At 46.3% G+C, this 26,041-nt stretch overlaps 5 protein-coding genes across 5 annotated transcripts; 4 read left to right on the forward strand and 1 right to left on the reverse strand.

The window, feature by feature from the left end:
• Positions 1–6,976: 6,976 nt before the first annotated feature.
• Positions 6,977–7,593, forward strand: PtA15_18A143 (uncharacterized protein; the record flags this gene model as incomplete). The annotated part of the gene is made up of 3 exons (XM_053164653.1): positions 6,977–7,001; positions 7,073–7,393; positions 7,517–7,593. The coding sequence occupies 3 exons, from the start codon at positions 6,977–6,979 to the stop codon at positions 7,591–7,593; spliced, it is 423 nt and encodes a 140-aa protein (XP_053028641.1).
• Positions 7,594–11,033: 3,440 nt separating this feature from the next.
• PtA15_18A144 (uncharacterized protein) lies at positions 11,034–12,005 on the forward strand (the record flags this gene model as incomplete). The annotated part of the gene is made up of 4 exons (XM_053164654.1): positions 11,034–11,036; positions 11,115–11,367; positions 11,512–11,737; positions 11,831–12,005. The coding sequence occupies 4 exons, from the start codon at positions 11,034–11,036 to the stop codon at positions 12,003–12,005; spliced, it is 657 nt and encodes a 218-aa protein (XP_053028642.1).
• Positions 12,006–13,408: 1,403 nt separating this feature from the next.
• On the forward strand, positions 13,409–15,321 carry PtA15_18A145 (uncharacterized protein; the record flags this gene model as incomplete). Its single annotated transcript, XM_053164655.1, has 3 exons — positions 13,409–13,708; positions 13,791–14,980; positions 15,096–15,321. The coding sequence occupies 3 exons, from the start codon at positions 13,409–13,411 to the stop codon at positions 15,319–15,321; spliced, it is 1,716 nt and encodes a 571-aa protein (XP_053028643.1).
• An 814-nt stretch (positions 15,322–16,135) lies between these two features.
• On the forward strand, positions 16,136–16,738 carry PtA15_18A146 (uncharacterized protein; the record flags this gene model as incomplete). Its single annotated transcript, XM_053164656.1, has 3 exons — positions 16,136–16,406; positions 16,524–16,625; positions 16,710–16,738. The coding sequence occupies 3 exons, from the start codon at positions 16,136–16,138 to the stop codon at positions 16,736–16,738; spliced, it is 402 nt and encodes a 133-aa protein (XP_053028644.1).
• A 611-nt stretch (positions 16,739–17,349) lies between these two features.
• PtA15_18A147 (uncharacterized protein) lies at positions 17,350–18,320 on the reverse strand (the record flags this gene model as incomplete). Its single annotated transcript, XM_053164657.1, has 4 exons — positions 17,350–17,460; positions 17,545–17,688; positions 17,749–18,072; positions 18,147–18,320. 4 exons carry the CDS (start codon positions 18,318–18,320, stop codon positions 17,350–17,352), a joined length of 753 nt encoding a protein of 250 aa, XP_053028645.1.
• Positions 18,321–26,041: the final 7,721 nt, after the last annotated feature.

Raw genomic sequence — 26,041 nt, forward strand, 5'->3', positions numbered from 1 at the left:
AAGCACAGCTGGATGGTCAGTATTCACTGGCAGTTGAGCTAGGAATTCCCCAGCGCGATGTACAGTCTTGATGTTTCATTTATTGAATTTGTGAAAAGTATAGTCCGAGTGAAGTGGGTATTGAACCCACAACCTCGTGTACTGTGAGAGTCAACCTCACATACTCAGCATTCATGAGTGATGCTCTAACCATTGACACTACAGGCATGTAGCTGTTGCTGCGGGATGCAGCGTCACCCTGTTGTTGCAAGCCCGCGTGACTGCGCAAGTAGGCGTAGTCACTGCGGCCGCGACCCCAAATGCAACGTCAGGTGACGCTGCGGGCTGCAACAACACCTATTTGCCCGTAGTGTGAGCTAAGTACACATTGTACAGAAATGAGTTTGAGGGATGACACAAATAATATGCAAGAGGTTGCAAACTAAGTGCATTTAACATTGGCATTGTGGTACGCTGCAACTGAGCAGACAATCTACTCTCAATATCATTAATCTGGGAAAGGCCCTCATAAATGAAAAACATGTACTATTCATTAAGCTGCGCTTTTAACAGCACATCTGTGATTAAGTGGAGGACATCTTCACTCAATGACCAGTATACAACAGTAATTGAGAATAGAATCCCTCCTATGAATGGAAATACAAACTGGTCATTGGGTGGAGGATGTCTCCACTCAATGGCAGGTATACATGGTCAAAAATTGTAGGATTTCTACACTTCATGGCTCATACAGAGGATCATGGAGTGGAGTATTTCTCCACTTGATGTATTTCCTAACCAGTCATGGAGTGGAGGTATTCTCCACTTTATGGCCATAAAAAATGGTAATCAAGTGGAGGGTGTCTCCACTTGATGGCTAGTACACACCGGCCAGTGGAGACTACCTGTGTGTACCAGAATATGAGTGGAGACTTGTGCTTGCATCCACAAAATCAATTTCATCCAGAGCGGTGTGGTAACCCTGTTCCTGTTCATACCATCACTTTAATATCACATAAACCCTTCCCAAATATCCCTTTATTACTAAACCCATTAACTCACCAGACAAAACAAGATGGGATAAAGATCAGACCAGCATGAGTTGAGTATGAAAATATGAACAACTCTCAACTCATAACTGGCAGAATTCTAGAAAGAAATTACGGTCTGGCACTCTCTAGAGAGTGCAACACATTCCTCCCTGGTGAAACGGGTACTCAGTACCCGTTGGGCCCCACAGGTACCCGCTGGCGGGTTCCAGGTGCGGGTGCGGGTGTCCAGAATTCAGGTGGGGAGGACGGCGGGACCTGCCGGTCAGCCTGGACGCTGGCCATTGGTCAGCCGGCCATCAAAGAGGATAAAACCTTTTGAGCCTAGCAAGCTTGGGTACCTGTGCCTGGCACCCAGGTACCTCCCATGGCGGGTGCGGGTGTGAGGAATTTGTGAAAAAACAGGGGGGTAACCGCACCCACCACGGGTACCCAGGTGCCATATGTCATCTCTAGTCTAAAGAAGGCACCAAGTACCCGTTTGTGGGTGCAGGTGTCCAGATTTGTTCATAAAGAGGGCTAAACGGTCCTCTCAATGACCGGAACCGTTCCAGTCATCAAGACTCAGAGCATTAAACACTCTTCTTGATGAACAAGTCCATTCCAGTCATTGAGATGAGTAAACACTCCTCCTCTCAACAACTGGAACAGACCTGGTCATCAAAAGGAGTAAACACTCCTCTCAATTACCGGAATGGACCCAGTCATTGAGAGGAGTGTTTCATCTTCTCTCAATGACCTTGGGGGAGTAAAGAGCCTGGTCATCAAGAGTGTTCCTCCTCTCAATGGCCGGGTCTGTTCTGTTCATCAATAGGAGGGAAGACTCCCCTCAATTACCGGTGTGGTAGACACTTTTGTTCCGGATGGAAAAATTCAAAAATTTCTAGTTTACATATGTAGTGTTACATTACACCATCTAGTGATACACACACTCCCTTCAGTTTACATACACAGTTTTACAAAACTGCATGTATATAGCTTACATACTACCCTTTTACATATATATGTGTGTATGTATGCCGCTACGTAGCAACCAGCCAGCCTCAGATGTGGCTGTGTAGCAACCACAAGCCACTTATTACAGTAACCTAGCAAACACAATCCACATTAATAAAGCGGCATAGTAACCATGGGGCTGTGCAAGTCACTCAAGCAGACTACACAGCAATACAGAAAGCTGTGCAGGTCACTTGAGAAGACTCCATAGCAACCAGAGGGCTGTGTAAGCCACACTTGTAACTAGATCACCAGCTAAATTTGCTCATTTATACACTGCAACACTGTACATAGCTGTATTTGCACAGCATTTGTAAAGGCACACCAGCCAAAACCCCTCATGTACATAGACCACCAGCACAAATGCCTCACATTTTCCTATATAAGGAGGGGCTCTCTCTTCCTTTTCCCCCCATCCAATCAAGGAGATCATTCCCCCCACGAGATTCAAATAAATTGTCACCCTCACACTCTCGGCCACATAATAAAATACTAGCTTTATATTTTGAAATACACAGTCCATTGTGAGCCACTTGTAAGAAAAGTATTCAACTACACTAGACCACTGTCTTCTTGCTTCCAGCCTAGCTGGGGGTGTTGTCAGTCTTTGTCTTTCAGAGAAGCAGGGGTTTCCCCACACATACTTCTCTAAATTCAGCCTAGAGATGGCCATTGGCACCCGCTGGCGGGTACCCGCCACTCTTCAGCAGGTCCTTTATGCCCTGGTAAGTGCCAGCCAGCAGGCTTGGGGTGTTCAATTGTGGTAAAAAGTCAAGCATGTAGCTTTGCACCTGCTATGGTTGCCTGTAGGGGCAGATAGCTACCTGCTAAAGAGTGACGGGTACCCGCCAGCGGGTGCCAATGGCCATCTCTAATTCAGCCATAAGAGGCGCAAACCGCTTTTGGAGTCTCACACCGGAGCAAACCATTCATCACTCCTCTGCTTGAACAGTTTGCTCCAGTCATTGAGGGAGTTTTTCTCTTTTTGGTGAGTGGGGCGACTGGCCTGATGATACCAGCTGTCCCTCAAGCAATTGAAAGCTATACTTAAACTGCTGGCCGGGGTACGTCCACAGGTACCTTGGGTACCTCTAGAGAGTACTGGCCTGCCCAAACCCGCCAAGGGGTGCCGAGTGCGGTGCTGGGTGTCCATTTTGGAGCAAAAATCAGGTGGTACTGACTCTAGAATCTGAACCCACCAACTTCAAGTAATTTTTGTTGGTTAGATGGTTCAAAATAGGCTTCCGTAGATGAATATGAGAAAATGAGAATAAGAAACAAAGTTCTAAATTTCTACAAAAAAGCAACTTTTTCTTGTAAGCTTATTTTAATTTTTTTTCAGATAAAGGCAAGTGGACAGAAAGCAAGAAGGGATCATGAAAATAATGACAATGAATGAAAAAAATGTAACTCAAAAAAGGTTCAGCTTGGCAGGTACATAGAGAATTTGCAGTCAAAATGGGGAAATTACACAGAATCACAGGTGTGCTGATGAATGATTCACTCCACATATCTTGTTGGGTTTACTTTGCGCACGGATGGAAACTTGTTGCGCACGGGAATTTCCGTTGACTTGACTTCACGTTGTGGAACTACTCTGAGGGAAGAATAGAGCTTGAGAGGGATTTGGTGCTTGAAGGGCTGCCTCTCAGGGGAACAAGAAAAAGAATATAAGAGTATGGACTCTTAAGGAAAGGTGTGGCTATGGAGATTCTTGAGGTATGTCTAAGGGTTTACTTTCTACTAATCTAATAGCAAGGTAAAGGTAATGTAAAGTCTGTCCAACCTGATATATTTGGCATAGACTTATCAAGCTTGTCCACTCTGATTTAATGGCATAAGCTAGGCTAGTGAATGGTGACCAGTGATCTGGATTGCTGGGACAGGATCTGATAGGGAACAAATGGTAGGGCCAAAGAGGGCAGACTATACACAAAATATTATGGGGCTGAGTTGTGGTTGGAAGAAAAGATGAAACAGTGAAAATTCTCAATCAAGGGGCTGAGGCTGAAAATGCCATGGGGATGGAAGGTTCTGGAATGAGGCTGAAATTTGGAGAGACAATGAAACATCAGAAGAAAGGGATTACATATCATATGAAAGGCTGAAAAGGGAAGGGCTGAAACCAAAGGGGACAAGGGGTAACCAAGATGGGATCTCTATGGTTATTACATGTGTGGCTAATTCCAAAATGAGGTTTTTATACTGGACTGGGAAGGAAGGAAAAGATGATGAATGTCAAGGGTCTTTCCTAATATTCTGGCTCTGTCTGATGGGTGACTTGCCTAGCTGGGTGCTTGAGAAATATTGAGTTGGTGTAGGTGGGTATCCAGAAGGTGGGGAAAAAGGGTGAAGAGAGGAGGCGGGGCCTGTTGATGGGGAGTTGTCCTGGCCTTGATCCTTAAGGGAGGTGGGTGCTTGAGTATTCCAGAGAGGGTTATATTGAGGGGAAAAGACTTTGATTTTGGTGCCATATTCAGGATTGGCTTACCACAACGTGACGTTGGGCCCCCCTCCGTGCGCGCCACCAGCTCCCCTCAAAAAACTATCTGCACACGGGGGTGCCGTGCGGTGACAGGTGGCTGGGTTGAGACACTCCGGCCACCCGGAGGAAACAAAATCCTTGATGACCGGCACAGACCGGTCATCAAAAGACTACATCCCTCTCGATGATCGGAATAGACCGGTCATCAGGAGGTTGCAATCCTCTTGATGACCGGTGCATACCAGTCATTGAGAGGCTACATCCCTCTTGATGACCAGAATAGACCGGTCATCAAGAGGGTATATCACATCTCTCTCAATGACCGGCATTCCGGTCATCAAGAGGACACATCCCCCTCAATGACCGGTACAGACCGGTCATTGGGAGGCTACATCCCTCTTGATGACTGGTACAGACCGGTCATTGGGTCATCAAAAGACTACATCCCTCTCAATGATTGGAATAGACCGGTCATTGGGAGGTTACAATCCTCTTGATGACCGGTACATACCAGTCATTGAGAGGCTACATCCCTCTTGATGACCAGAATAGATCGGTCATCAAGAGGGTATATCACATCTCTCTCAATGACCGGCATTCCGGTCATCGAGAGGACAAATCCCCCTCAATGACCGGTACAGACCGTTCATTGGGAGGCTACATCCCTCTTGATGACCGGTACAGACAGGTCATTGGGAGGCTAAAATCCTCTCGATGACCGGAACAGACCGGTCATTAGGAGGCTACATCCCTCTTGATGACCGGCATAGACCGGTCATCAAGAGGCTACATCCCTCTTGATGACCCGAATAGACCGGTCATCAGGAGGTTACATCCCTTGCAATGACCGGCACAGACCAGTCATTGAGAGGGTATAACACATCTCTCTTGTTGAGTGGGATGTAGCATCTCAATTACTGGGATAGACCAGTCATTGAGAGGCTACACCCCTCTCGATGACCGGAATAAGAGGGATGTAGCCTCCCAATGACCGGTCTATTCCGGTCATTGAGAGAATTGTAGCCTCCCGATGACCGGTCTGTACCGGTCATCGAGAGGGATGTAGCCTCCCGATGACCGGTCTGTACCGGTCATCGAGGGGGATGTGTCCTCTTGATGACCGGAATGCCAGTCATCAAGAGAGATGTGATATACCCTCTTGATGACCGGTCTGTGCCGGTCATCAAGGGTTTTGTTTCCTCCGGATGGCCGGAGTGTCTCAACCCAGCCACCTGTCACCGCACGGCACCCCCGTGTGCGGATAGTTTCTTGAGGGGAGCTGGTGGCGCGCACGGAGGGGGGCCCAACATCACATGACGTTGAGTCAACGGAAATTCCCGTGCGCAAAGAGTTTCCCTCCGTGCGCAAAGTAAACCCGTATCTTTTAAACTACATAGAATCAACTTTTTTCTAAATTTTTACTTGATAATATTTATTTCAGATCTCATACTAACATTCCTCAACCTTCATTTTTTTGAGAAACATATGATAGTTTTTGTTTTTCTTGTTTGATTTTTGAAAGTTGCATATGTTTTAGCTTTATTTTTTCATAAGGTGTCAAATATAAAAAATCCACCATTAGAAACCAGTTAATTAGCCGTAAATAAAATTCTTGACCAGTGGATCCCAAAATGGGGTAGGTGAAAGACCAGCATGTTATAAAAATGGTGTTTTTTTTATTGTGCTTTGAAGTCTGCTTTTAACCATCTCACCAACATCCATGACTTCAAGTTGGTGGGTTGAGATTCTATGGTCCAAAAATGGTGTGGCCTATGCAATTGTCTTCCCACTGTACACTTGCAAGTAATTAAAAGGGGTTATTTGGGTTGATCTCTTGCTTAAAATCCAGGCTCAATTTTAAGCAAGCATTTCACCTGCAATTAACAGAATTGAATGCCGCAGCAAGCAGGAATTCTTGTTGCAAAACCCCCTATTGATGACTGGTCATTGGTGTGAAGAGTACATTCCAGTTGATGACCGGTCATACTTACTCATCAAATAGGGAGTGATAAGGGTCATTTTCTAGCTTAAATGAGCCTATTTGCTTCCAGCCACAACAAGCCTCCCACCAGGGGGGATTTGTGTTAAGTTAGGGTCATTTGAGAGTCAAGAGTGGATTTGCCCATTTGTGGCATGATAATCGAGTGTCAGTTGTACGCCACAGGTGGGCTTTGGTGTCTCGGAGGTATCAAACAAAATCATGTGCCGGAGGCATTCAAATCAGTTCCAAAATGAGATCCCTCATCACAAAAATGTCACGTTGTGATACGATTTTGGTCCTTGGGGCGGTGCTGGGTCGCCGCCTGGCGCCGCGCAGCCTCAGCTAAAAAGTATCCGCAGCGGGCAATTGGTCACTGCGGAAGAGTCGAAGACAATGAATATGCTTCGCCCACCTGTGATCTCAACTTGAGTCAAGTCCGAGTACCCCCAGCCAACGACAAACGGAAACGACATCAAGTAAAACCAGATGGCAAAATCATTGAGATCGAAGAGTTGAGTGACTCTCACCGAAATCACACGCGCTCATTTCTTTCATTTCCTAGGTCGTTCATTGACATAACAGCAGAGAAAGAGGAGCTGACCAAGGATAAATTATACTCACATCTTACACGAAACCCAGGCAAGCGTGCATTCAGGGCGAAGAAAAGGACGTCGACTTCTTCGGATTATCAAAAAACTGAGGCAGAACGATTAATGAGACTTTCGAAAAAACTTACGGGATCTTCTGGAGAGGGTGCCGAGGAAGGATCTTCGACAGCCCAAGAGATGCAAATCGATGAAGGTTCGGAAACTCAAGACGATTCTGCCTCGAAGCCAACGCCCAAGGTCACAACACATGGTCCTCGGATGAGTGGACGAGAGGTGTGGAAAGCGTCCAAACGAGGTATGTTCTGCGGGTAGTCGATTCGCTCATCCATTTTCTTCACCACCTCGTCAGCCATTTATCGGAAGAGTCTATGGACATCGCGCACCTTTATCGCTCGTATTGATTTGCTCGCTTTCTTAGGTATCCAACTTCGACGCGCACCCAGCACGACGGTATGGCACAAACGTTCAACTGGGAAACCTCAAAGGCGGAGATAACCCAGCTCCTCATTGGCTTCATATACAGTCCTCTATCCCTCTTCTCTGTAACGCCTCACCTGCAAAATATTTTTTTTCAACTTAACTGCTAAGATGGTTGGCTCAACATGAACCTACACATGTGTGCAGTGGGTGCGCCAAAATTTTCGGCGTCCTTTCAGCTGTTTTTGAGGAAGATGGACCTTCGGAGATCTAATTTTTTTGCTCACATGAGTGGGTGACTAGGGGTAAAATGGGGTGTAGAATCTAAACATGAAGTAATAAAGGGATATTTGGGAAGGGTTTATGTGATATGAAAGTGATTGTATGAACAGGAACAGAGTTACCACACCGCTCTGGATGACATTGATTTTGTGGATGCAAGCACAAGCAAAGACCAAGTCATAATGCTGCTCTAGACGGACTTGCTTGCCTGCATCATTATCTTGAATCACCGTTTAAAAACACCAAAGGTTTGCTCAATGACATTTTGGAGACTGGAATGTTGTAAATTGAATAGCTCTTCTCTGTTTTCTGGTCTGAACACCAAGGTAGACAAGAAACAAAACAAAACATGAGCAAAACTATTGAAACAAGATGAAATCAGACATGAAGGAGATTGACAGTTTTCCTATGATTGCTTGCTCTTGCAAATGATACTGTGTACCACGGTATGGAACAAGTATATTTTGTTCAAGGGCGTAACCCACATTGGCAAGATAAAAGTGCCCAAATTGATTGTGAAATCCTGAGACCGTGCGTCTTGAAATACTTGGGCATCATGAGCACTCCCATCCAACTTGCAAGTAGGTGAACTTCATACTGAAGTCAAAAACTCCCATCACAGTTTGAGAGAGGAATCCTTTTTGCAATGGTGAAAGGCTGCGCTGCGCTACCAAAAGCGCCCGTTTTAGCGCAGCGCAGCGGGTGCCTGCTATGTGCCCGCCCCAAAAAGCTGTAGCGCAGCCTTTAAACGCTGCGCTACGGCTAAATGTAGCTCACTTGCGCTATTTCCCCAGGTGAAAAAGCGCCAGCGCAGTGGGAAAAGCTGTGCTTTTGAGTTAATATAGCGCAGCGCAGCTGAAAAAAACTTTTTGGCACTAAAGTTGTGCTACATGCACTTTTCTGCTATGAAAGTGCAATAGCGCAGCAGCTCTGATTTGTTTTGCTGTGGGCAGCATATCCCACAGTCAAGGTCTTGGATATGATGGATCCCAAGACCTCTGCTGTGCACTGCGAGAGACTACGGAGAGGGTGGCCGCTGGCTTTGCAAATACTCTGCTGTTGCTTGGTCCCTCAAGTTCTACTTCTCTCCCCTTCCTCAGTCTGTCACCCCCATCATCTGTAACCCCAAATTTGGTGAGGCCGCAAACATGGCAAATCAAGGAACATCAAAATAGATTATCGGGATGAATAGCTTGTTTAATATCTCCCCCATTATATGTTCCCCCTCTACAAATTTCTTCCTCTTTCTACATACTACCAAATCAACCATTAAAATAAAATAAAAAAGCTACTTCCTCCCTTCCCCCCCAAAAAAAGCAAAGCGTGCTGTTTAAAAGCTACTTCCTCCCCTCCCCCAAAAAAAGCAAAGCGTGCTGTTTAAAAGCTACTTCCTCCCCTCCCCCAAAAAAAGCAAAGCGTGCTGTTTAAAAGCTACTTCCTCCCCTCCCCCAAAAAAAGTGCAAAAAAGCACTATAAAATACCGTAGCACACTATTTATAGTGGAAGCATAGCGCTTTTGCGCTATTTTATGGCTACACATAGCGGCTGTAAACAGAAAAGCTACAAGCTTGCGCCAAAAAGCGCAAGCGTAGCCCAAAAACGCTATGAAATATTACAGCGCTGCGCTATGCGCTATGCTGCGCTATCTGTAGCGCAGCACTTTCACCATTGCTTTTTGATTCCTGTGGGCGGCTGATTTTGCTACGGGTACACTGGCCGGGATGTGAACACCATCAAGTGCTCCAAGACATTTGTCAAAAAAGGAGAAAATTTTGGATTTGATGTGATGTGGTGATGGGTGTTTTTGGGCAACGGAGGAGTAACAAATTTCTTGGCCAGCTGCACTATGAGTTCAAGTATGTGTCGGAACACCCTGAGGAAAACCAGTGTCAGTTTTGATTCCAAACAAGCTTGGGTCCAACAAGAGAAGAACTCACCTTGATATTGTTTCCCCAGAATGTTGAAAGAGGTCCTGAGCCTGTTGATTGGAGTTTTTATGCCCAACAATGTAGAGAAAAATGGCCAGTTGTTCTTTGATTGGAAGGAGTTTTGAGACTGGTTCATTTTGGACTGCCATGATCTCATTGCATAAGAAAAGAAAAGTAGATGTTGATACTTGAAACACATTGACTGTACGGCAAGGATTACCCCGAAGACTTGCCAAGGTACAGTCTGAACCAGAGAGCAGTAAGTCATTATAGGGCCTTCAAAAGTTTGTGTTGCCGGTCACAGTTGTCAGAAGAAGGGCCACAGTGATGAGAACAATAGATTCTTCTTGAAGCATGAATTCTTCATCTGCCATTACCAGTCTGTCCATCAAAGCTGTTGGTTGATTGAGTATTGAGTACATTGTCTAGGTTGCTTTGTGATTGGTGGTTGGCTGGTCTTGCTGCCCATTATCACTATTACACATGTGCCAAACACTGGGCGGTATATTCATTATTTTTTATTTCATGTGAAATAATTGAAATTTCACAGATTATATCACTAGTGATTATTTCACTGATTATATTGGCCTCAAACAGGGCCTAAGTATTCTTAGAGAGGTTATCTACATCAGTACTGTGATATGTTGGGCACCTTAGCTAAGGTTTGGCAGATTTCCTTAGTAGAAAATCTGCCAAATTAGAGCCACAGTACCACACCCATTTCCTGGGGTGTGCAGATGCCATGCAGCTCGCCATATTGTTTTCAGAGCTTGTTCTGTGCGCTGTAAAATTTTTGGACCCTTTGGGGCACCGTGGCTAAGGTTTCAGTGGTGTTCCTTAGTAGGACACCTTCCAAAATGGGTGCATAGTAGCACACCCCATGCCTGGGGTGAGCTAATTCCGGTTCACCATGTGCTCTTGAGAGGGGTTTCTAGTTCTACATAACCAGGTTGTGCGGTCCTGAAGCTCCCACATGACATCCATTCTGCAGCAACTTTCCCTTTGCCTGCGGATTGGATGTCAGCCATGTGTGGGGTATCGGTGCTGCCAGATCGAACTCTGTATGCTAGTAGTGAGGGCAGCCTTCCTGGGCCGAGCGTAACAAAGCCCGCGGCACCGCCAAGCCGAATGCGGGAGAGATCTCGATGCTATGCATCTCTCCCAGGCCAAATGGGTGCCCCCCGGCCGCTTCGGGGACGAGGGCTTAGATACGTTCGTTCCTGGGCCACGTCCTTCTGAGCAGCTGCAGCTTTGGATGACTACAACCCAACCCAAGCGATCAGAATCATCAGCTCACCCCAGCTTATCATGGTAAGCACTCATCTCTTCAGCTTCAGGAATCTCAAAATTGCTGGCTCAATCTCTATGGCCGATAATCTGGGGATACAGTCCAATCTTTCACTCTACACGACCACGGCAGTGATTCTACTGGATTCGGATGGGCATCGTTTGATTGCGAAATACTTCGACCCACCTCACATCGGAGGGCCTTCCACCAATAACAACGACAGCAATAAGAAGGCCCCCTCCTCCCATGGGCTTAGTCAGTTGGGTTTCTCCGGCTTCGGTTCGCAACTTCGAACCCTCAAAGACCAGCGAGCATTTGAGCATACCATCTGGGATAAAACACGGAAATCAGCCGGTACGTATGCCTTTTCCGTAAATTTATCATTCCGTCCACACAAAGAAAAAGAGATCCAATCGAAAAGGAGATAACATAACGAACATTTCTTTTTCTAAACCAAAACATCCAATTGACCTAAATCTTCGATCGATATTTACACAGGTGACATACTGTTGATCCAAAATCACCTAGTACTTTATAAATCGATTATCGACATTACCGTTTATGTGATCGGCCAAGAAGGAGAGAATGAGTTGATGTTACAGACCTTACTGAACTCATTCTTCGATACTCTGTCGCTGTTGCTCAGGAATCAAGTTGAGAAACGAGCGGTGCTTGAGAACCTTGACCTTGTCAGTCTTTGCTTGGACGAAATGGTCGATGATGGGTGCGTTGGCTCTTATTTTCTCTTGACCCGGCCTGCAACCTCCCCTCGGATGTTCGATTCTGATATTCGGTCCTGCGAATCGCGTTGTCTCAGGATCATCCTTGAAACCGATTCGGTGGCCATCGCATCAAGAGTTTCAAGACCCAAGGCTGACGTCGGAGTGGGCGTTAATCTGTCGGACATCACTATCAATGAACAGACGATTATGCAGGCGTTTTCTAACCTACGCGACAAAGCCGCTCAAAAGCTTCTGCAAGGCTCCCTATAATAGTTGTATCACAATAGATTTTTCTCTTTTTCTCCTTCATCCGCAGTGCTCTAACCCTTTTCTTTGTAAGTAAAATAGTTTTTGTAATTTGACTGCTAAGATGGTCAGTTCAATACGACCCCATATGTGATTCGCGCTTAACTAAGTCTCTCCAAGTCGGCGCAAACTGTTTCAGAAGGAGGGGCTTAGGACTAAGTTAGACTCTTGGCCTGAGACTGCCAGGGTTTTTCAACAAAAATGAGGAAATTTGCATTTACATCTCTTGGTATCAGTTTATAATTCAAATTTCAGTTAACCACATTGCAGCCCTTCATCTCAGCTGTCTTGTTCATATTTCTTCAAGTAAATTCATCATAATTGGTTGCTCAGCAACCACTACAAAAAACTTGCAGTTGACACAGGGTGCACCAATTGTAATTACATGATTGCCTGTTAGACAGTCACTGTGCATTGTGCACAATTACTGGGTGCTGAAGCTTGGTTTAGCAAATCCTTTGAGAAAGGTTGGAGTAACACCACAAGCCTCCCTCAAGTTCTGTTATGGTCAGATCTGTGGAGAGGAAGATGGTTCTGGGATTTGACTGTATGGTAGATTGCAGGATGAGGAAGGAGCTTGGATCTTGAGCCTCTCAAGCCTTGAGAGTACAGTCCATAACATGTAGCTCATAACAAGTTTTTACATGTCAACTGCTTACAGTTGACCAAGTGATTTTTGCAGGGAAAAGGTCTGGGCAATCAGGCGGACCCTTAGGCCATTTGCAGGCCAAGGTTGGATGCTTTCTCATGTTTTTAGCCTTTCCAGGCCTCACATGCCACTCTTACATCACCATAACTTCCAAGCAATAGGGATGTGTTTTTTGCAAGAAATGTGATAACATCTAGAATGAAGCAGATTATAATGATTCCAGAGGGAAGAACATAATCAAGTGGGTAGAGGGTGATAAGTGTAATACATAGAAGGCAATTTCAGCCAGATGGCTGGCCAGCCTCAAGCCAAATGTCAGACATTAGACTCAAGTCCCTCCCTTAGGGCCAGACAGGGTGCTTGCAACCCGCAGGGACTTGTCACACATTTACAAAAGGCGGGTTTTATGAGAAATCCTACTCCGTTAAGCAGAGCTAAGCCCAATGAACGCCTTTCCTGGGCAGTTTCATGTCGTGAATTGGATGGGATTCTGATGCGAAGAGTGCTCAGGAAGACACACTTTCAATGGTTAAAAGTTTTATGAAATTTCCAAAAAAAACAAAATGGGAGTCGATTTCTCAACCCCCCAAAAAAAAGACGAAAATCTGCGAGTTGCCAGTCCCCCGGTGTGCCGATTCCCCGGACCCCGAAACGGGGGGTTGTGTTGAATATGTATGTAGGCTGCCTGCCGGTGCCACTGGGCTCCACCCACGAAAAGATGAGCACTCGACGATGGACCAATCAGTCATTCAAATCATTCAAACCCCTCAACCGGGCCTACCTCAACCTCGGTCAGAAAACTACTCCGCTTCCCGCCAGACGGTCTCCCTACAGCACTCTGCACGCTGGGATCCAGCAAGAAACGAGGATCTCAACGCTTCCTAATGGGATCAGAGTGACGACAGAAGCTACACCGGGGCACTTCATCGGCGCAGGCGTTTATGTGGATGCTGGTAGCCGGTACGAAAGTGCCTATCTGAGGGGCGCAACTCATTTAACTGATCGGATGGCCTTCAAGGTCAATCATTCAACACCTCATGTCTCTCTCAAAATACCTGCTGACGTTCTATGTATTTTGTTCGCGGGGCTCTTATACACAGAGCACTCACAATCGGACAACAGAACAAATGTCGTTAGAAATAGAACAATTGGGTGGCTCATTCTTTGCCTCCTCTGGCCGAGACACGGTCCTTTACCAAGCCACTTCCTACCCGGACTCCTTATCCTCGGTACTCTCCGTGCTCTCCGACACGGCATTGAACCCACTTTTGAAGGATACTGAACTCGCGGTCGAACAGGAAGCCGCAGAATGGGAAGTGAACGAGATCAGCAAGAAGCCGGAATACATGATCCCTGAAATCTTGCACGAGACCGCCTTCCCTAACAATACGCTAGGTTTGCCCTTAATTTGTCCCAAGGATCGCATCCATTCGATCACCCCGGAAGTCCTATGGTCCTACCGCTCGATGTTCTTCAAACCTGAAAGGATCGTTGTCGCTGGTGTCGGAGTCGATCACGATTATTTCGTCTCTCATGCCGAACGATACTTTGGGAATTTCCAATCTGTCAACCCCACCGTCCCTTTGAACAAAAGCTTTGGTTCCGCTATCTCATCAGCTACGGCTGCTGCTGCGGGTGTAATCGCATCAAGTCTCTCAAATCCAACAACCAGCTCAAAATCGTCACTCTCAAAAACCTTTGCAACCACTACCAACGCCTCGCCAGTCGACCTGACGACAGGAAAATCATTAGAATCCTTCGAAGAACTAATCAGTGCCAAACCAATCTATAAAGGTGGCGAGATTAGAATCCCTGGAAAGACAGAGAGCAATCTTGCCCATATCTACATCGGATTCGAGGCTCCAAGTGTCCACAACGACGATCTCTATGCGATCGCTTGTACACATATCATGCTTGGAGGGGGCTCCTCATTCTCTGCTGGAGGGCCGGGGAAGGGGATGTACTCGCGGCTGTACACCAACGTACTCAACCCGCATCCGGAGGTAGACTTCTGCCAGGCCTTCCACCATACCTACGCCGACGCCGGCTTGTTTGGAATCGCGATGGCAGTCGCGCCCGAGTTCGCTAACCATGTCCCCCAGATCATCGCCTCTCAGCTCGACTTGATATCCCGCGACCAGTCCCGGGGCGGGATCACTGAGGCCCAGCTCAGGAGAGCCAAGAATCAGCTTCGTAGCACGATGATGTACGGCTTGGAAAGTAGACTGTTGCAGGTCGAAGATCTTGGTCGGCAGGTCCAGACCGCTGGTCGAAAGAAACCATGGCCGGAGTTGAGTTTCTTGATTTTAGTCGTCTTTCCTTCCTTCTGGGTCAGATATTCTTGTTAAATTGAGGCTAATCCTTTTTTTTCTGTTTTGTTTCATACGCGTTTATTTTTAAAAAAGGGTGTGGGAGCGTATCGAATCACTAACGATCAAAGACATCCATCGAGCGGTCTCCAAAATTATCCGCCCCGGAACATCGCGCCAATCGTCATCAGATGGCAAGACGTTCTCGGGCGAGCCGACGATCGTGGCCACCGGGATGATCGAGCGGCTGGGAGATATCAAGGAGCTTTTCGCTCGGTACGGGATCGGCGCTTCAGCCCCGCGCTCGAATCGGCTTTGGTAGTCATCCCACACAATTCTCTTAATACCCTTTCACTACAAATCTTTCCTATCTGTCACTTTTGATCATTTTCGTATCTTTCATTGTCGCTTTTGATAGACAGATCGATCCTCCGTTATTGATATGCGCGTTTGTGTTGATTTTTTTTGGGTTTCACTTACTTCTTACTATCCATGGAAGTAGACTTATTTTTCTTCCATTGCATATGCCTGTCCTGTGTACGACCAGTTCCCTCTACATAACACCCTTTCTTGCTCGTACCAGTTTATCCTGCAAAATCGACATATTATATCAAGAGATCGGCTCAAGTGGTTTGCTTTGGAGGTGTTTATGTTGAGCCGGCTGTTAGCCTTTCAGAATTGCCTGCACTATCTTCTTTGAAAAGATCTATGTGCCACTCAAAACTCCCACATGAGCCCGGCCAAGCCTCCCAAGATTTGCGCAAAGCTCAAGTGTCAACTGAACAAAACAACTATCAATGTTATACTATACAGCATTGGATGAATGATGAAGGTTGCAATTCAAGGCTTCATGAGGACAATCTGCCTCCCAGATCTCAATTTACACAACCAAACTCTTAATTTTCAGGATAAAGGAAAATGTTTTCCTAAGCCTGTAGTTTGTTTCTCTCGTGTGTGCTGTTCGTGGTTTTGGTAGGTGTGAAGATTTCAAGCCCTATAGGGCCTGACCCAAGACTCCTGGGAGTGAGCGGGCTCGGGCTGCCCGGTAGACAGGTGCCCGGAGCAATTGCTATCTCTAGTTAACCTGGTCGTCGTCCTGCCCAGAAACATCACCTCGACAACATCGAAGTGGCGTAATGAAAGTCAGGATCAAGTCCTTCCATCCGGTGGCACACTGGAAATGGAATCTTGAGAACTCGAAACCGATTGATCCAAACCACGAGCCAGAAACCTTACCGGCGATATCGAACACGCCCGGTAGCACCACGACTACCGATAACTTGATAGGAGTAGCAGCAAACCCAATCATCAACGATGAGGACGATGAAGACCTTTGTGGGATCTGTCGGGTGGCTTTCGAAGTTTGTTGTCCTGATTGTAAAGTGCCTGGTGATGATTGTCCACTCAGTATGTCAAGCACTTTTGTCTACCTCATCTCATTATCACCCTTCTTCCGCTGAAAATAGGCACACCTTTTCCTTCACTATCACTACATTCACTTTTATCCATGCTTTCACCGTCCAGTTTGGGGCGAGTGTACTCATATCTTCCACATGCACTGTCTACTGAAATGGATCGGCCAGGAGTCCAGTAAACAGTCATGTCCGATGGATCGTCGGCCGTGGGGTGAGTGAGACACATTGAAGCGACTGGTTCGCCAGCTTAGCAATTTCTACTTGTGTTGATGGGAGACTCTTTTGTCACTCTCAGTTACTGCTGGTGGGCATGCTGGGCCTTAGCCGATTCGCGTGATGAGCGCTGACCGTGTTGAGTCAAACATCTGGGCGGCCACAGTTCAAACATGTGGGTCCGGGGTTATGTCAGAGAAGAGGGTGCATTTCAGAGTCTGGCATGTAAAATGTAATTTTAAATCTAAGACACTGCGAGTATTTTTCATCACAAGACTGGAAGCAACGCGTCTGTAGTTAATTTTTTTGAATTTTTCAGGATGGAAGATCTCCAGGTTGGTGGAATGTGGTAGGGCTTGGAGGGACATGTACTCAAGTGGTTTGGAAAGTCCTTGAAGGGTTGGACCCGTTGGGGGGTACCCGACATGCCCGTTCCTTGGCAAAAAGCAGTCTATACCGCATGCTCAAATTTGAAAAAAAAAACTGCTTCTAATTTTTGGCTGGAGCCCCCGGGCAGCCCGCCAGCTTAACCGGTTCGGGGCGCACGGCAGGCACGGGGCCGACTTGACACACGAGTCTCTCTTGCGGGGCGAAGGATTCTCCCCGGCCCTCCGACCGAGAGGCGTAGTTAATCTAGATTCAAAGGGCGTCTGTGTGGAGCGGCGCGAGGACAGTACATAGTATCCCCAGGCTGCCTCACATTTGGGAGCTAGCGATTTATTTTAAAATTTCATGCGGTGAGGGAAATCGCCGTTAGACAAGCTAAAAGGAGTGGCCAAGTACTTGGCAAGAACGGGGGTTTGCGCGATGGCAGTAATGAGTGATTTGTCGACCTGTGATCGCGCCAAGCGGGAGACAGCGAGCAGTTAGTTAGTTGGTGAGACACTAGGCGAGACATTCAAATGCACATTACTTACGGTTTTTTGGTCGGCAATTCGGCTATCGGGACATTTCTTCTTTTCCCGCTCACCGTTCTCAGCAAAGAATTCCTTGGCTTTGGCTCTTTGGTCTCGTGTCTTCTTCTCCTTGGCGAAGTATGCGTCATTAAACTTTTCATCAAGCTGTGGAATAGATATGTCAGTAGGAGTACTTGCGAGGTCAGACAGGGAAAGCTGGGCTACCTTCAAGCTTGAAATGTCGACCTTGGTTTGAGTGGCGATAACGTAAGCCTGGTTGACACGTCGTAGCGGGACGCCGTTGACCTTGAATGGGCCAGAAACCATGAGGAGACCACTTTCGAGTTGTTTCAGGAATACGGCACGCTTGCCACGGAAGCGACCGGCGAGGATGATGACAACGGTACCAGGAGTCAATGTGGAGCGTAGACCTGGGGCACGGTGGGCTTTGCGAGGCTTCTTCGGCTTAGATTCGACTTCCGTGGGGTAAAATCGGGGTGCCTTGTGCACGGGGACGAGACGCTCGCCGCCATTCTTGGCACCACCAACCTGATCGCCGGCAGAATGGCGTTGTTAGTTCATGGAAATGGTCAATTGGACACATGAGGTGGAGGTAGTAGTACCTTGACAGTCTTGGTGGCGGTGTAGTCGACCTCGGGGGCTTTGGTACTCGGGATCGGCTTGTGAGGGCGTTTGTAGAGGGCCTTCTTCGAGTACAACTGCGACTTGCTGAGTCGGTTGACGTGGGGTCCGATGGCCCGGTTTCGCGGGGTGGTCTTCTTGGTGGTGACAGCCATCGGTGGGTCTACAGAGATTCGGCCTGGTGCTGGACGAGGATCCGATAGCTCCCCAGTGCCAAACCCCTCGCACCCAATCTCACCAAATCAAACCTAACCCCCTCGGGGCAATCGAATCCAGGCGGTTAGGTTTTGGGAGCCCCCCGAAGCCACCGTCAGGGCCCAGGAGATCCCCGCGATGCCCATGGGTCTCCGTGAGCTCTGTGACTCTCACCCGGTCGCATCGCCGAATTCTCAAGTCCCTTCACGCCTACGCAAGGTGAGCCCGAAGGACCCGCCTCCCCTGGCCTACACAATCCCCTCGTTTCAGGGGGGGGGGGGGGGGGCGTCTCGCGAAGCGAGCTTCTGAAAGAGGGGCTTGCAGCCTATGTGGCGGCTCTGGCGTGATCAAGCAATTCCAGATTTTTGGCAAAAAAGTTGATTCTTCTTCAACCCTCGATTCCTGGCCTAGCGCAGCTCAATTGGGATGAAAGCTGCTATGGAGGACTTCCCTTCGATCTGGTGCCCAGGTTTTCTCAGATTTCGCAGGGGAATCTGCACCACGGGTGCACCCTTAGTTCAATCAAAGTCGTTTTCAAGACAAAAACATGTAATTGTCTTTTCCAAGAAGCTTGGGCAGAATTAAAAAAATGTTTTCAAAGATCCTTTCCAAATCACATATCTTTCATATATACTCCAAGTTTTGATTTGACAGGTATCAGATACAGCCCAAGGCTAAATTGAAACCCAGAGCCATTGTCCTCAAGAAGAGGTCTTATCATGATCATGTTGGAGTTGTCATCAAAATGACTTGAGAACACTTTCATGGTTTCCAAGCTGTCTCAAGAACCAATTGTGGTTGTTTTTGAGTTGTGCTTGCCGCTGTAGTAGTTCATAGTAACAGACCAGCTGTTCCTTTTCTTTCATTTGTCCGTTTCTTATCTTGTATGTAGCTGAAATAGTCCAGCTGTAATAAACCCATAAACAACAGTGGATCAGCAACGCTAACCATAGCTGTTAGTGTAGCATAGCGCAGCGCAAATGTGCTATATTTTAGCATAGCATTAGCGTGATTGCGCGCATCTGCACTAACGCTACACGCATAGCTTTGCACCCTGTGCGCGTAGCAGATGCGCGCAATTGCGCTAACGCTAAGCACGCAGGTTGCAAAAGAGCGCGCGCTACAATGCGCTATACAGCGCTTTTTGCGGCAAAAAAGTCATTTTTTCCGCTAAAAGCGCTGTAGCGCAACATAGTGTAGCTTAGCGGAGCGCTAACGCTCAACAAAAATTGGCATGCTGTTGGCGCCACTCAAAAATAGCGCAGCGTAGCGGCGCTAACAGCGTGCTAAAGTAACACCATTCAAAAAAGGCCAGCACTTTTTGCCACTATGCTGAGCTTTAGGGCTACAACAGTGTAGTTTAGTGTAGCGGCCCACCATTGCCATACAGAATATTCTCTTTTTTCCGCGTAAGTCCTGCGCCTTGTGAGTAGTAACCAAAAGAAACAAAGCTCTGACGTAAAAGACTGTAAGTGAATCATACTTGATGCTCCTGGTCCATCACCACCCGGAACCAGAGAATCCACAAACATGAGTAAATAGTACATAATAAACCACCGCCGCCATAGCAAAAAGTCCAGCCCAATGTCCAATGAAGCGGACACCGCGCCACCCAGTGTCCAATGAAGAGAACACTGCACCACCTTCCTCCCAGATATGCAACACCTCCGTCAATGCCAAACCACAACCACAGTCTGCCAAAGAAAACTAAGAAAACCTGCTACATAGTCTAAACACCGTACCCCCCAACCCAGATGTGAAACCGCTGACCTTGGTGGACCCATAACACAAAGCCAAGAGCCAAGCTCCACCAAAAAAGACAAAAAACCGGCCAGACCCCCACTTTTGGTGCGCAAAAGTGACTGCTGACACCAACGATGGGAGGTTATGCTACCCGTGACGGTAGCGTAACAAAAATGTGACGGAATCCTTGCCGTTATTGTTACCATGACAGCGGCAAAGCTTCTGTTACGTTTTCTTTAATTTTTTTTCCCTCTCTTCCTAGCCTTGTTACGTTATCCCTCACAATTATAGGAGGATAACCTGCGCAAAAAAGGGGAGTTTTCCCCCTTTTATGGCATTTTTACCTCTGGTAACGCGGTTAACGCGTTATCTCTGTTATTTTTCCGGGTATTGAGGGTGAAAACACCCTCTATTACGTTACCCACCGGTGTGGTAAGACTAATCCACTTACAAACACGTCAAAAATAGGGAAAAATTGAGATAATAATATATTATAAAGCACAAATAAAACCAATATAGTACAAAACATACTACAACCAACATCTTACACATATTTTTCAATTATATTTTCACCCAGAAAACCAGTACTAGTCTATTTAGTTACATAATCAAGTACATAGTAGAATCCTAGTTTCACACACAAATCACACCCATTACATAGTACAAATCTATTCTAGGACTAAAAAGGACACTGCTGAAAGATTCCAATATCACATGTTAGAAAATCTACTCTTAGACAATGTTTTCACCCAAAGAGGAACAAGCCAAGTAATCACAACTCAAAGTAGTATACTATTTCACAAATATTATGTACAGCATCCCAATATAGGTTATTATTTCACACTACAACTTTACAGCATCCCAAAGTAGTATTCTATTTCACACTTGTAAAATCCACTCTCAGATTAGATTATTTACTATATAAGGAGGCCTCTTCTGCCCCTTCTTGTTCCCTTTCTTCCCCATGCCAGCATAAATAGTAATATTAAGAAATTACTTCCGCTTCCATCACCCATCTAACACTTCAAGGATAATTAAATTCCCCAAAAAAATTACTTAAAGTTTGAAGTTGGGAAAATCATTGAAAAAAAATCACTTCCTACTGAAAAAAAATGCTAACTGAGCGTGCTCAGCCAAAAAAATAAGAATGTCAGAATGAGTAAAAAAACAATGGGGCACATTTTTGGGGTGATTTGTTAGACGGGCCTGCATCAGGTCCGCATGGGCCCATACCAGGCCCGTTGGGCCCATTGAAAAAGTAGTATTTGTTTGGAATTCCCATGCTCTGCTAAAATATGAAATGGGTCAAACCAAATAAATAATGAGGGGGCACATTTTTTGGCAGATTTTTTCATGGGCCTGAATGAGGCCCACCTGGCCCCCACAAAGCCCACTGGGCCCATTGAAAGAGTAGCCTTAGTCAAGAATGCCTTATATGCTCAGCTAAGAAACAAAAATGTGTCAACCTGAGTAAAAAATATGGGGCCACACTTTTGGGGAGCGCTTATTGACAGACCTGCATCAGGCCCATACGGGCCCACCCAAAGCTGGTTGGGCCAACCCAAAAGTATTCTTGGTTAAGAATGCCCATATGATGTTTCAGAACAGCACCAATTGGCCACTAATCAACAGATAATATTGAAGGGCTTCTGACATCTGTATGGCATTTTTGCACTCACAGAATGTAGGTCCAGGCCCATCCCTTCCCCTAGGAAACCTGTTGGCCCGTACGTGCCTGATACAGGCCCGTCCAAAAAGCCTCCCCAAAAATCCCCCCCCGTTTTTTACTCAGTCTGACACATTTTTATTTCTTAGCTGAGCATATGCTTTCTTAACCAAGGCTACTCTTTCAATGGGCCCAGTGGGCTTTGTGGGGGCCATGTGGGCCTCATTCAGGCCCGTGAAAAAATCTCCCAAAAAATGTGCCCCCTCATTATTTATTTGGTTTGACCCATTTCATATTTTAGCAGAGCATGTGAATTCCAAACAAATACTACTTTTTCAATGGGCCCAACGGGCCTGGTATGGGCCCATGCGGGCCTGATGCAGGCCCGTCTAACAAATCACCCCAAAAATGTGCCCCATTGTTTTTTACTCATTCTGACACATTTTTAGTTTTTTGGCTGAGCACGCTCAGTTTGCATTTTTTTTCAGTAGGAAGTGATTTTTTTCAATGATTTTCCCAACTTCAAACTTTAAGTAATTTTTTTGGGGAATTTAATTATCCTTGAAGTGTAAATAGTAAGATCATAATAGTAATAATTATAATATAAATTGAAATCATAAATTGAGAACTTGATAACATAACAAATATAAATTGACCCTTCTAAAAAGTCACTTACGTCAGACTATAACACCCCTCATCCCACGCACAGAGTCCTGGTTCTTAGGGTCTGTAGTAGAAATCCTTAAGAATATTTCTTCTGATTTAGCCACACTAAAATTCTTAGTGTAAATTTCTCCCAGAGTTTATTATAGGAAGGCAGCCCTTCAAGCACCTTTAGCCTAAACTTACCTAGTTTTTGCTATATTCCCTTCCAAGCTCAGATCACACATTGCGCAGAAGTTCCACAACGGCCCAAGGAGCAATGTTGCCAGATAACAGTAACGCGTTATCTGGTAACAGTGGGAAGTTACGTTACAAAAATCCCTCTGGATATTGTAACGTATGTAACTTCCCATTGTTGCTGACAAAAGTGTCCAGTCACCTCCTCCGCAAGATTATCCCAGAAAAAGTTGGGTGATCCGGAGAAGTCTTCTCCGCATAGGAGAAGTGAGATGCAATACGCAAAGTAGGTCATGTAAATTAATGTATGAATAACCGTAATTAGTACATAGACAACCACCGTAAGTACAGTAATATCCTCCATAAAAGTAAAGTAAAGAAAAAATCTGCAAGCAAAGTAAAAGAAACTCTGCACGTAGGGAAGCCGTGTAGTAGAAAATAATAATTATAAAGAATGCCTGTACAAGTCGCTGGGTGGGGGGAACTCCCTCCCCCTCCGCAGAAAAGGTAAAAAAATAGAAAGAAAACTGAAATCCTCCGCCTACCTCTCACACACGCAATCCCCCAAGCCACACTCCCAAAACCACGCACATCATATGTCCACTCTGCTTTCAGGCAGATCTCCTGTCAACTTTGCCACACATCATCACCCACCGTTGGAGTCCTCTTGCCATAGCTTCCTGGACCCTGTCTAGCCTACAATTTTGGGATCCCACATGCCACCTGTTCCCAAGCAACACCTGCTTTGGCTGCCACAGCTTTCCCCAATCACTCCTGCTACTAGCCAGTCCGCGCCAGCCTGTCTAATTTGATTTCAGATCCGCTTGCCGCCGCTTTGTGTACAATTGCCCCACGCTCCGCCTCAAAGAACATCCTCTGCGCTGTGCCGCTCCGCGCCAGCCTTGCGGAAACGCAGTCCACAACCTCCGCAGCTCCATGTGAATGTTTTGATTCCCTGACCCAAATTTACCACGACCCCGGCCAATCGCGCGGCCAGAACCAAAAAATATTGAGTGGATGGGCAACACATTGACAAGCTATGGAATAGGGGTATTCATTGGTCAAAGGTGAGCCCAATTCTTTTTTAATTCAGTGGAAAGGCTGAGTGAAGGACTAGCAAAGGACAACAAGGAAGAGAGGATATCAAGACTAGAGACCATTGACATGAGCCTAGGCTTGTTGATGTCACTCCAGCTAGGCGCTGACCAAGGCAAGTCATTCATTATCTGGACAGATAACACTACAAAGGAGTGTGCAATCTAAAAGAGAATGTTGAAGGACCAATTTTTAAACATCAAATGGAAAGTGATCCAACAGCTCTTGGTCAGAGGACAGATAGACCTGATAGCAAATGCGCTCAAAGGATGATATAGTGGACCTGCTCTTGAGAGGGAACCGGGAAGGAAGATGAAATGAAGATTACATCTTTGTGGATGTACCACAAGATTTAGAGAACCTACTTCTTCAGGTCTGCAATTGAAATACATGCAATTGATTCAACTACCTACTGAGGTGGGAAGGATTGGCAGATCAGAGCCAGGCTCCAGTACCGCGGAGTCTAGTGCGGGCTCTGATCTTGGTGCTGTTGAGGCACACGCCTGGGGCAGAAATGCATCCCTTCCCTAGCTCTCCCTCTTGTCATCCAGGAAAGTGCAGAGAGCCAGCAAGAAGCTAGGCCTTTGTTAGGAGGGGGGGAGCTAGCCTCTCCATCCCATACCCGGGCAACTTGGGAACTGAAAAGTTCCGGGTTGCCCATTGTAGATTACTATAAGGATGGCAGACCCATGACATTACTGAAATCAACAGGGCTGCCTGCAGGTGATTCCACTACGGCGGATTGGATTTATTCATGAGGGCCTCCATACTACAGCTTTGACAACAAGATCATGGCCATGAGGGGAGAAATCATCAAAAAATTGTGGTTGATTGGAAGGAGTGTGGTTATTGGGCAGATCCAAGTAGGCTGACAAAAGAAAGGGGAAATCATTCCACATGGTATTTTCAAAAAGAATCACAACTATTAAATTTTTTTCCAACAAGCTGACTCAGAGTCTCCAAACTATAATAGATGATAATATTGAGACACACACTTGCGCGGGTCCACAGAAACGGGGCTGCGGATAAACCTAGTTGATGATACACCTTAACCTAACTGCGATGGACTTAGTTCAATTCTGTTTCACTTGAATTGCTTCTTATTCATCTCAGTTTGCTCTTCAATCATCAATTCATCCACATCTTCACTCCGTCCTTTCCTGCAGGCATGCCTCCTTCTGATTCTCTCATAGCGTTGTATGTCTCTCATTCTCACTCGAGTTGTTTTCATCAGGTGTGCCTCCACCTGTGCTCAGGTCTCTCGTAGTTCGCGTAGCTCACCGCGCCTTCGCTGTTTCATCAGTGTTGTCCCACAGCTCTTCGTCCATTAGGTTATGAGACCAGAGGCGTAACCGGATACACTACGAACTACAACCAAACAACCCATCAGCATGTCCGATCACAAGAGCGTTCTTCAGTCCCTCGAAGTCGTCCCCTTTCCCACCTGGAAGGGACAGATGAAAGGATACCTTCAAATACAGGGACTGAAGATGTACATCGACTCCACCGTGATTGCTCCCAAAGATCCTAACGCAGCGTTAGCCCACAACCGCAACATGGGTAAAACCGCTGGTTATTTGTCTCTCTACCTAGGACAAAAGTACCGCACACAGTTTGTCAAACCTGAGAACAAAAATAATCCTTGATCTATCTGGCTCCTTATCGAAGAGCACTTCAAGGCTAAGACAGGCAACAATCAAGCCAAAGTCGTCCAAGAATTTTTCTCAATCACTTTCAAACAAGAAGATGTCAAGGGTTTCCTCACTGACCTTAACGGCCGCATTTGCAACATCAAGGCGGTTGGCGTCAAGATTTTCAAGGCACCTGAAGAGTTCACACTTCACAAGACTTGGATGTCAGAATTCCTACTCTCCAGACTTCTGAATTCCCTCAATCTTCGTGACATTCTTCTCACTAAACATCCACTCACCATTGAAATCCTCAAAACTCTGCTCAAAGGTAAACACAGGGATCAAGCATCAACATCCTTATTGTCCATGACTCCTGTCATCAAACAAGAATAGGCTCTAACTGCAACAGGATCAAGTGGATATCCTGTCTGCTTGGATGGGGTCCACAATCCTGCAACTGGACACCCCGCTTCTAAATGTTGACAACTCAGGCGCAAATCAAAAAAGCCTACGGCCAAGGCCGCTAATTCAACGCCACTCAATGATGATGATCACAACTTGTCCTCAATCAGCACTACAAGCAGTGGACTTCTTTGCATCCGCCAAGCTCTTGCAGCATCTAAAATCAATGATGTGTGCTTTCTCAACAGTGGAGCAAGTCACCACATGTTCAGCAACAAGTCTCAATTCACGGAATATTGAATTA

Source organism: Puccinia triticina, chromosome 18A, assembly GCF_026914185.1.
Source record: "Puccinia triticina chromosome 18A, complete sequence".
NCBI lineage: Eukaryota > Fungi > Basidiomycota > Pucciniomycetes > Pucciniales > Pucciniaceae > Puccinia > Puccinia triticina.